The sequence below is a fragment of the Pecten maximus genome, chromosome 4 (genome assembly GCF_902652985.1).
Source record: "Pecten maximus chromosome 4, xPecMax1.1, whole genome shotgun sequence".
Classification (NCBI taxonomy): Eukaryota; Metazoa; Mollusca; class Bivalvia; order Pectinida; family Pectinidae; genus Pecten; species Pecten maximus.
In genome coordinates this window covers 44105446-44118092 of record NC_047018.1, presented here as the reverse complement: position 1 = coordinate 44118092, position 12647 = coordinate 44105446, and the positions used below count along the sequence as shown (strand labels likewise).

The 12647-nt window shown below is 35.4% G+C and overlaps 1 protein-coding gene across 1 annotated transcript in view; it reads right to left on the bottom strand.

Annotated features, from left to right (window-relative positions):
* Positions 1-1184: 1184 nt before the first annotated feature.
* Positions 1185-12647, bottom strand: part of LOC117326190 (receptor-type tyrosine-protein phosphatase kappa-like) — a 28555-nt gene continuing 17092 nt past the window's right edge. Inside the window, exons 18-24 of the mRNA XM_033882837.1 lie at positions 11348-11447; positions 10941-11014; positions 10219-10353; positions 9963-10097; positions 9266-9414; positions 8376-8511; positions 1185-7932 (exon numbers count right to left, since the gene is read on the bottom strand). Coding sequence (XP_033738728.1) covers positions 7879-7932; positions 8376-8511; positions 9266-9414; positions 9963-10097; positions 10219-10353; positions 10941-11014; positions 11348-11447 — 783 coding nt within the window. The 3' untranslated portion in view covers positions 1185-7878. The remainder of the gene's footprint in view (positions 7933-8375; positions 8512-9265; positions 9415-9962; positions 10098-10218; positions 10354-10940; positions 11015-11347; positions 11448-12647) is intronic.

The window sequence follows — 12647 nt, the reverse complement described above, 5'->3', positions numbered from 1 at the left end:
CTAATGGGGAAATAGAGGTAATTCCTTCAAATCGCTACTAGTCATAAAGTTATGAATGGATTTATACCCAAATTGGTCAGAAACATTCTTATGTGAAGGGGAACAGATTTTGCATAAATGGTGACTCTGACCCCCGAGGGGCCAAAGAGGCGGGGCCCCATATGGGAAATAGAGGTAACTTTAAGACTAGTAGCGATTTAAAGGAATTATCCTTTAAATCGCTACTAGTCTTAAAGTTATGAATGGATTTGAACCCAATTTAATAAGAAACATCTTTTTGGGAAGGGGAGCAGATTTTGCATAAATTGTGACTCTGACCCCCGAGGGGCCAAAGGGGCGGGGCCCCATATGGGAAATAGAGGTAATTCCTTTAAATCGCTACTAGTCATAAATTTATGAATGGATTTGAACCCAATTTGGTCAGAAACATCCTTTGGGGAAGGGGAACAGATTTTGCATTAATGGTGACTCTGACCCCCAAGGGGCCAAAGGGGCGGGGCCTAATGGGGAAATAGAGGTAATTCCTTAAAATCGCTACTAGTCATAAAGTTATGAATGGATTTGAACCCAATTTGGTAAGAAATATTCTTGGGGGAAGGGGAACAGATTTTGGATAAATGGTGACTCTGACCCCCGAGGGGCAAAAGGGGTGGGGCCCCATATAGGAAATAGAGGTAATTCCTTTAAATCACTACTAGTCATAAAGTTATAAATGCATGTTGTAAACTCAGAGAGTCTGGACTTCATTATTTCTTTAAAGCAGTTGGGATCCCCACGTTTTAACCATAAATAGCATTGTTTGAGGTTAACAAACAAAAGGAATTGAACATGAACATTATTTTGACATTTGGTCAAATCCAACCAGGTGAGCGATACAGGCCCCATGGGCCTCTTGTTTAAAATTTGTACCCCGGAAGGATGCTTCTGATCAAATGGTCAAAATTGATTCAGTCCTTTGTGACTAGTGATGATTTCATAGGACTTGCCTCTATTTCCCCCATTTGACCCCGACTTTCTGGCCCAAGAGTCATCATTGGTACAAAATGTGTTTCCCTTCCCCAAGGATGGTCAAATCTACTCAATCAGTCCTAAGTACATGTAGTAGCATTTTAAAGGAAATGTTGACTAACAGATGACAGACCAGTATACTTGATGCTATTGAAATACAAATCAAGAGTCAAGAATGCAGTAATAAGTTTTATTCTAAAGTTTGATCACATGAATTATTTATAACAAAAAAGATGGAATTCTGATGTGATGCAACAACAAGCAACAAGCATAAATGTTGGGATGCCAGACTACCAGCATCACTCACTATACAACAAAATTGTCTAGGAAACAAACGTTTGTCTACCCTGAAGCATTCCTTTGAATCTTAAAAGAGAGGTTTATTATGTAAATCAAAACAACTGTTCACATGCAGTTTATCCAAGTACAACAAATCATTACAGATTATTCACAAAAAATTGTACAAAATTGTGTTCCTGTGGAGTTTCATTGAATCTTATTTGTGGTAAAACATTCAAAAAGACAAAAAAGTATTTCATTTTATTGATATAATGATATGTAGTTTGTTTCTTAAATTATCTTTTTAATGTAAAAAAAGTTAATAAAGAATTAAATTTGGATATTGTGTGAAGATGTGCAATTTGATGAACATCACACACAGACCCTGATCCTCAAGATATGCCTAGTTCACTTACTGGCCAGCCATGAAATCGGAGATTATGTATTTTCAATAGGATGGAATAAATTATACAATTACTGTTTAAATGCTTATAATATTAATCCATTATTTTACAGTTTTCAGAGAGGATAAAATGCAAACTAAATTTTTTCGATATTAATTTGTACAAAATATGATTTAAAAATAAATCTCGTTACACTGAATAAATTTTAAAACATGAAAAAAATAAAAGGAAAAAAACAGAAATGTTTAAAGCAGAGACATATCCTATAGATCTATATATACGTCCCTGGTTTAAAGATATAACTGGAATGTGATAAAAAAAAATATTACAAGTTCCTGAATATATGTGCAATATACTACAAAGAACTAAACACTAAAACTAACTTAATTACACATGTAGATCAATATATGTAGAGATTCTTGTAAAGTTTCATTTCAGAAATAATATTTCAATGTAAACCCTATACCAACCTTTCAGAGAGGAATATGTTTAACCTCGGTGTAACAGGAGAGGAAAATGCAATGACCAGACCGAGATTCAAACCCAGGACCTCAGGACACACAGACACACTCTGCATATGAGCCGCCTGGCCACTGGCGTTCAGCCCAGTCTACTTCCGAACGTTTAGTACACAATTCGAACGACGCCTACATATACATGTGTTACTGTATTTATCAGCAATAGGCCCCACCATATCTACTGCTATGAAGTTGAATTAATCAAATACTATTCCTTAGTCCAGTAAAGCCCACCTGTGGCTATGAGCCGGAGTCGGAGGTTGTGCTGGCCCCCAGGGCTTATTGCTGGATAAGTATGGTAATCCACTGTACATTACACAACCCAAGCACATCTTTCTCCTCTCGACGAACAAACAAATTACCAGAGATGAAGACAAGTAATCATTAAACTGTTGGTTAACAAGAGGCCCAATGGCAGGTGAGCCAAATATTACTCAGAGAAAAATAAAGTTCATAAAGGATCAAGTTGAACTAGATTTGATGACCTAGATGAAACAGAAGATGCTTACCCTTCAGGAACACCTGGTCCTAGTCTCCTTGTACTTTTTTAAGGATCTCCATGCACATCTATATATCTTTTATACTTCGCCCTTGTTTAATCATTATTGAAATTGGAATTATGGTCTTGCAATAGTCAATACTTTGCCCCAATAAAATAGGTAAATGTGTTTAGCCAGGAGAGGAGAAAACGGCTTGAAATACAAATGTTTATGCATACATTAGCTACTACACCTCTCAAAATGGAAAAGTGTCGGTAATGAGCAACCACAGTCCACATAATTCCCTCTCTTGCTTCATTGGGTGAATCGATCGATTTCTTGTTACTTGAAAAACCATGTGAAAATCTATACTTGTTACAAAAAGAAGTAAAATGTATTGTGAGTGGATTTCCAGTAGGATGATGCCCAGATAACACTGATATTAGCTTCACAACCAAATACAAGCATTGTAATACACTTCATAAAGACAGCGTATGCCATAGATATATTTACATAGTATGCTACAGAAAGCGAAATTGCGATACTGTACACTGATTTTATTGAACACTCCATCATGATACCGTAGGCATCAGATTATCATTTGAAAAATAAATGTGTTTCAAAAATAATTTGTTCTGGCGCCATTTCCATCAACATTCCTTCACTTTACTAGCCAAGTGTAGCCAAGTACGAGAGTATCAAATCGAACACACTTGGCTAGCAAAGTTGGGAGTTCCCTTGCTAAAAAAATGTATACGTAAGCATTACAGAATAAAGGGAAAGTTTTGTAAGTAAAATTATTTCTTTCAATCCAATAATGCTTTCCTACAGAGACTTGAGTCGAGGAATATTCTTAAGTGAAGGAATATTGATAAAACGAGAGTCTTGATAGACTGTTTACACATGACTTGGTCACAAATAGATACCAGAGCAGCAAACTCAACAGATGTTCAATGAAAAAAGTAGAGAACAACAAATAAATGTGAAAAGACAATGAAAAACACTGAAGAATATGGAGATATATTATACTCCACGGTACTGAGCACGGCAACTGTCTAAAATACATGGTATCAGGAACTGATTATGTAGTCCAAAAAGCACACTTAACAGTAAAGCAGCTTTGCTTTTTCTCTCCAAAATTGTAGTGTTCTGTGACTTAACATCAATTGTGCAGTCAGTATTATATGGTAGTGTATATACTGGTCCAAGGCCCCATATCTCACAGGTGTGAATACTGGTCCAAGGCCCAATTACACAAGTGTGAATACTGGTCCAAGGCTCCATATCTCACAAGTGTGAATACTGATCCAAGGCCCCATATCTCACAGGTGTGAATACTGGTCCAAGGCTCCATATCTCACAAGTGTGGATACTGGCTTTAGACCTCACTATACACACGTGTGAATACTGGCCCAACTACACAACACACAAGTGTGTGAATTCTGGTCCTAGGCCCCATTCTTCAAAAGTGTAAATACTGGTCCTGTGACCTAGAGAGCCGTAGAAGTGGGTAAATACTTGAGAGAAGCAATGCAACAGACGGCCATGGAGATAAAAACGGATAAACCAGTAACTGGTTAAAATATTGATTATGAATTATTTCAATTATCCTCTTTTGAAGACGGTCACTAATAACACAGAACACTTAACACTGTTAAATACTTACTGTAGCACCTTGGGTACATTACTGAATGACGATCTTTGATTGACAACATGATTAAGTTGGTACAAGACAAAAAGGAAAATAGAATTTGTTATACTAGAAATTAACAAAATGTGGCAGTATATACATATGTATATAATATCAAGGTCAACGAAAGGTCACTTCCTGTGTTACAGTAATATGTACAATATATATATATACACCAATGGAAATGTCCAAAAGATCAGGCATGAGTGATGCTACATGTCATAGTGAGTTTTCACATGATTGAAGGGTGTACATTTCACAAGTGATTTTGTACACAAAATTGCAAATGTTGATATATTATAATGTACCACCAACAGTATATAATATGCAGTTTTTTTGTTCAACCAGTGAAGTTGTACTATATTCACTATATGTGGATAATACATACAAACTAGTATTACACAAGATTATGTGTCTCACTTGTCCTGCTAAGTTTTAAGTTCACATAAATTTATGTACCCCCCTCCCCAACAACCTCCACATTAGTAATTATAAAATGATAGTATGGAAGCACCCAGCAAGAAATACCAAATTTCGAAAAAATAACTTTAAAATTCACCTAAATATGATGTTTTACCCACAAAAATCATTGTTCCTTCTGAAAGGCGAGAAAAAAATAAATCTTGACTACAACAATTCATAACTGGTATGACATTAACACTCAAGTCTGTTTCATTTACAACATCATTAAACATGCTAAAATTTATCAACACACTTAAGATACCTGTCCACATTACAGTAAATATACTTCGGTACACAAATATCCACAACGGGTCTGCTTACAGACGATATTCATATATGACACACTTTATACAGGAGTATTCACACACACACAATGTCTTCCTAAGATTTCAACTGAAATTTGACGGCTAAATATATATATATACATGTAAAAAAAAAAAAAAAAAAAATGGCACAACCTATTACATTATATACAATCAACCTATAAATAAACTTGTTAATTATTGGAAGGCTTTCTCTATTATTTGATTTAACACTTTGATAAGAATTTTATATCAAACAGCAGTTTGTTTCGGAATTTTGTGGTCTCCTTTACCATGATTTACCAGTAATACGCCCAGACCTTCATGCTATGCCACAATAAACTTTACTTTGAAACAGATTTTATGGATATATAGGCCCCTTAGGATTATTGCATGATAGATGTGGTACTATTTAATGAAAACCTCAAGCTCTGGTCATACTGTGTCCAACATGGAAAAGGCTACAGCATAAAGCAGCCAGAACTCCCGCTTTAGTCTGTCAGGGGGCTCGTCAAATTCTTAACATATCAAAATATGTAATATACTTAATATTCACTCTGGCTACGGCAATCTAAACAAAACAAATGCACTCAACATGTAACAATAGACCTTAACAAAGGAATGTACCAACAATGTGACAAACAAAATATGCCTATCACAGCAACAAATATACAGCAGGGTCCAAGCACATAAATAGTACAAACAAATCTATATTGGTCAGACTTTCTATCAAATATTGATTAAAAGAAAGTTAGTATTAACAATATATTCCTCTGTAAAAATAAATTGTTAACATCTACTTTTTATGGTACATGGGTGTCACTTTCAACAACATTTCACAGAAATGGTTCACACAAGACATCATTTTAATGAAAAGAAAAATAGTTACACATTCAGAATGTTCTGTCACTTAAAAGAGACCGAGGTTTTATCTTCAAACGGTAGCCAACCATTTATCAAACTGCAAATTAACCTCATCAATATTGAAAAATTTGCTTTTAAACATTTTTTTTCTCTCAGAGATTTTGGCATTCAATTTCACACCTAATGGAGGTGCCTTTTTCTTGTGCCTCTTGTCACATTTGCTGATTTTACTGAATTAGCATTCAAAACAACCTTTGGTACATGCAGCCGGGAAAAAGACCTCTACACGGCAACAAAGACTGGACATACACAACACGGTGATGAATAATTCCACCTTCCAGGATAATTATATATCTGGTATATACAACATATCAAATTTATACAAAATTATACTTTGTACTATACTTTGTACAAGTATTTCATAATGCTTGTTAAGTTATCTTCGGCTAAATTCAGTGATGATAGAAAATGTGACATGGTGGTGACCATCTTCTATACTCTGTGCAAGGAGCGGGTTATGTTCACCTCCACGAAAGCGAAAGTGAACATAATCCCTTGAGCATCAAACATGGGCGGTGACAAGTTTTGAGCCGAAAATATGAACTGAAATTAATTTTTGCATTTTAAAACAAAGTGTAAAATTTGGAATAAGCACAAGCACTTGAACAAACAGAAGACAGTAAACCTGTCGACAATCACACACACACGCTGTAAAATTTCTTATAGACGGATAATAGGAATGTAAATATCAATAAGCATTTCAACAATGTAGGATGCATGTAAAAGAAAAAAATAGCAAAAAAAATTATGGCTCAAAATAAAAAATTATTGACAATTCTATCTATGTATATGGAGCTTAAGGAACACTATTTTCCCAAATTTGACTAAATTCAATTTGGTCCACAAAGTATTATTACACACGAGTTTATACCTCTGGTCCATTTCACAAGTAAACTTCTTAATTCTCAACTCAGGTCAACACTTTATAATCCTCACTAACTCCCTTAAAAAACATTATACAAAGAACTTTGATAAAAGTTTAATTTTGGTATTTCTAACTTTAAAACGGATGTATTTGAATTTTGTGTAATGGTTTCCTCAGATTGATAATATACACACGAAGCATGTCTGTTCACATCTGCCTGCAGAAAACTCGACGACATGACCAAAACAAAAACACAACCAAATCCTGGTCACGTTACTAAAATCACAACCAAGTAATCTTATTCACAACGTACAGTAAAAAAAAAAAAAAAAAGAACAAAAATTCTACCAGGTCACTAAGACTGCATCGGTAAGGGAACGCAGTTTAATTTTGATTTTAGTGTATATGAATATTCCATTTTTAATGGAGCGGTATTAAGTTATTGTACAATGTCATATTCAATGTTTTATAAAACATTACAGATATTAAAATTCCACAGTGAAGTTAATATCCCATTGGTGACCATGTGGAATGACCAAACACATTTTATTCTACACACAAGTTCTAATTTAAAAGGTATGTAGATCTATAGCAGATTCTGCAGCTGCAACAAAGGTATAGATGTACCAAAAATTAATAAGCTGTGCAACATATTTACAAAATGAATGTGTAGTACTCGAGTTGTGACCTTAGGCTACGAATGATTACATCACATAGGGTTAATATATTGTGCTATTCAATAGCAAGTCGCAGAAAAAACATTAACTTCTTCACATGAACTGAATAACCTTTCACTCCCAAATCTCCCGATTTCTATCCTTATGATAAGTCTTTCGTCACGATAATAGTCACCACTTCAATTTTCAAATTTCCTGTGATTTTAACTTCTTTGGAATTCATAAAGTTGTCTTAAACTTCTCAGGAGTTTTATTTGCACATGCCTAGCTTCACTGGGTATCGATGTACTCCAACGCCATCTTGTAGCAGAATTGGTACTGCTCCTGAAAAAGGGAGACAAATCAGTTACTCTTTTGTCATTTCTGTAGAAAATGAAACTCCAGTTTTTATAACAAAGTCACATCATTCTCGTTACATACAGATATAAAGTGTACAAATTGTTGTTACTATATATATATGTATATTTACTAGTGTCTTAATAAAGGGGCGGGTTGCCAAGAAAATTTCACAATTGTTTGTACTGCTATTACTTGCACACAAAACATAATTGTTTTGTCCATTTTAAGATATTAAAGAATTTTTTTTAAATAATCTAAAGTAAAGCAAATAATCAACTTACTCTAACTTGATCTACTATGGTAAAATTTTTCTTCCAGCAAATATATAAGATATTTCATAGTGAATAGTGATTATTATCATATTAAATTGGAAAGTGAAAAACAGATTAGAAATCTTAATTGAATGTCCAAAGAGAATCTTGACTTACCAAGTCCTCTATAAATTGTGGTCGGTTAGTACGAATGGTCATAACAGTTTGGAACACATCAACCTCGTGGTCCCTTTGCATCCGCTCCAGTAGGAGGCTCACCGCACAGAAAACACCACTTTTACTCGCACCATTCCTAAAAAAAAAAAATTGGATAACAGGGTTTCAAATATATTTTGTGAATCTTTTCTCTTGAATGAAGGGAATATTTCAGATTATTAGAATCAATATACCCTTCTTAACAAGTTGTTTCATTAAGCTTGAAGCATAATTGTTTTTAAACTGAAAGTTATTGCATTATTTAAACTCCTCTTTAGTAACAATGTAGACGAGCAAATGTCTGTCAGACATAAATGCCACTTGACACCCCAAAACAGCATCGGCAGTTCCTGTGATTAGCTAGTTACATTGCATCAGTATGGGACGGGATGGGCATGGGTAACACTAGTACCATTTCAGGGCAGGGGCATAATAAAAGTGAAGTCAGACACATTTTTAATTGATTTCATAAGCAATTTGGACCCTGAAACTAAACAGGATGTACAAGAATTTAGTCATCTTATTTGAAATGTCACATGGCTAAGGTTCTTCCTTATTCAATGAATTCTTTTCTTGCTACTAGTTCTCATTAGGTTAATTTCAAGGGCACGGTTTTTCAAAAGTGAGAGGCGATTTACACTTTAACAAAAAAATCTCTTGCTCAATAGTTTCTGGTAACACTGACTTGACAAACTTTTATGAAACTCCATAGCACTCTTCATTTTCTTCCCATCTGTCTATTTTAAGAAATGTACACACAAAGGTTTTAAAAAAAAAGGAGAAAGGAGATTTTCACTAATCACGATGAAGCTAATGACCTTTTGAACAAGTGGTCCCACAGAGGTACTTACATGCAATGGACTGTGATTGGTCCTTTGCCACTCTGTTTCAGCCAATCACAAACCATGTCCAACAACTGGACAAGAGCGGCAGTGTCGGGTACTTTTTCTGAGTCGGACCAAGACCTCAGCTGAAACTGTTTGATTGCACGTGCTTCTCCCTAAAAGATGAAAAGTGTATATTAGTGGTATATTCCTTGGTGTCGGTATAACGGGCGGGGAGAAGTGTCATACAAATGTGCCTGTGACGTGGCGTTTCAGTGAGATGGCACTATAAAGTAGTCCAATGTGAATATGCACGATTCTCAAATGTCATAAGTATGTTTGATGTACAAAAATTCAGGATTTGCACTTGGAATTTTATAAGTGAGGTCCTTTACATGGTAATTGACTTCCTGAAAAACATTTTATTTCCTGTGTTTCAATAGGCTATGGGGGACAGCTTCAACACAAAATCTTACATACAAGAACCTAGCTACAAACTACTGATCAACAACAGAATTTTATGCTTAAACACTTAAAGACATTTTTTTAGATTATTACTGCACAAAAAAAGGAATTAAATAATTTTAACCTTTAAGAAATATTCTTTTTGATGTTATGAAACCAGAATATACTTAACTGTGAACACAGTAAATAGATTTAATTGTGCTTTATTTCTGATTTTGTTGGTTTACCTAAATGAAGCCAATACAGCTGGGTCACTAACCTTCAAGTGATTGCATACTTTGAAAATGCGCTCAGATACATTAGGGTCTACCTCCCTGGAAGACAATAGTTCAATACTGAGAGGGTCATATTCCACCGTGTATCCGTGTTCCTCTGGCCAGTACAGGGCACACGTCTGAAAAGGACAAATCAGGATATCGTGGTACAGTAATAGGATTATGCTATTGATTCTTTATCTGTTGATAAGCCATTAAATTACTTTGGTAAGGATTTGATCTATACGAATCTCTACTTACCTGGTCGTTTCTGTCAAAGTCATTGAGCATGACGACAGTGTTAGAGTTGTAGTCGTACAACATTCTCCAGAAGTCTGCCACTGTATTAGGTAAAGGCATCTGTGTCACAATGAATGCATCTTTGTGAGTGTAGCCCTGTAACAAAAACATGACTGGTTGTGTAAACATTTATCTCCGATACAACCCTATAAACATTTATCTCTGATACAACCCTATAAACATTTATCTCTGATACAACCCTATAAATATTTATCACTGATACAACCCTATAAATATTTATCTCTGATACAACCCTATAAATATTTATCTCTGATACAACCCTATAATCATTTATCTGTGATACAACCCTATAAACATTTATCTCTGATACAACCCTATAAACATTTATCTCTGATACAACCCTATAAACATTTATCTCTGATACAACCCTATAAACATTTATCTCTGATACAACCCTATAAACATTTATCTCTGATACAACCCTATAAACATTTATCTCTGATACAACCCTATAAACATTTATCTCTGATACAACCGTATAATTATTTATCTCTGATACAACCCTATAATTATTTATCTCTGCTACAACCCTGCCTGTGTAAACACACTACCCTAATATACAATTTTCAATCATATAAGCAACCATTTTTAAGATGATATATTTTTCCGATGGCCTTGAAGCATCTTTAATATTTCTTTTTATTAACTGTAACACAACTTACAGATAAGAATATGGCATTGATGTAGTCGTTACAGCCCTCAACTTGGGTGTACAGGTGTGGTCGGCATCGATTGGCTGTAACAGAATAGGGATTCATTCAAAGATTATTTATAAAGTCGAGAGAATGATATAATTTCCTCTATGGTTAACTGGATCATCTGGATTCCCTTTGATTGTACTCCTACTTCAGACCATATGGAGAGCGATGATCTGATTTAAAAATACTGTGAAATTGATCCTTTTCTTGTGTTTTTATTTTTGCGTATTTTGTGGGTAATTTGACTAACTCGTACACTTAGACATCTGTTATTTCATAGAGCCATAAATCACCTTTACCACAAATATTTAACAATAAAACTAACAGTTCTTCTATAACAGTACAAATAAAATACTCATATCATGTATTACCTGGTAAAATGTTCTTCACTCTGTTTTTACCAAGGTTTTCTGGTAACATGGCAGCTTTAAACTCGTCTGTATCCATGGTATGTGTGACATCTTGGACAGCCTACAAAACAAAGAATATAACAACATAATCACTATCAACACAAAGCTTAACTTAATAACAACAGAAAAACAGCATGAAATTCCTACTAGATACACTGGTTTGGATGGCAATAATTACAAGGTTGCCCTACTAGAGACACTTGTTTGGATGGCAATAATTACAAGGTTGCCCTACTAGAGACACTGGTTTGGATGACAATGGCCACAAGGTAATCCTACTAGAGACACTGGTTTGGATGGCAATGGCCACAAGGTAATCCTACTAGAGACATTGGTTTGGATGGTAATGGCCACAAGGTTATCCTACTAGAGACACTGACTTGGATGGCAATGGCCACAAGGTAATCCTACTAGAGACACTGGTTTGGATGACAATAACCACAAGGTTATCCTACTAGAGACACTGGTTTGGGTGGCAATGGCCACAAGGTTATCCTACTAGAGACGCTGGTTTGGACGACAATGGCCACAAGGTAATCCTACTAGAGACACTGGTTTGGATGACAATGGCCACAAAGTAATTCTACTAGAGACACTGGTTTGGATGACAATGGCCATAAGGTAATCCTACTAGAGACACTGGTTTCTATGACAATGGTCACAAGGTAATCCTACTAGAGACACTGGTTTGGATGGTAATGGCCACAAGGTAATCCTACTAGAGACATTGGTTTCTATGACAATGGCCACAAGGTTATCCTACTAGAGACTTGGTTTGGATGACAATAACCACAAGGTAATCCTACTAGAGACTTGGTTTGGGGCGGCAATGACCACAAGGTCATCCTACTAGAGACATTGGTTTGGATGACAATAACCACAAGGAAATCCTACTAGAGACATTGGTTTCTATGGCAATGGCCACCAGGTAATCCTACTAGAGACACTGGTTTGGATGACGATGGCTACAAGGTAATCCTACTAGAGACATTGGTTTAGATGACAATGACCACAAGGTAATTCTACTAGAGACACTGGTTTGGATAACAATGGTCACAAGGTAATCCTACTAGAGACATTGGTTTCTATGACAATGGTCACAAGGTAATCCTACTAGAGACATTGGTTTCTATGACAATGGCCACAAGGTCATCCTACTAGAGACACTGGTTTAGATGACAATGGTCACAAGGTACTCCTACTAGAGACATTGGCTTGGATGGCAATGGCCACAAGGTAATCCTATTAGAGACACTGGTTT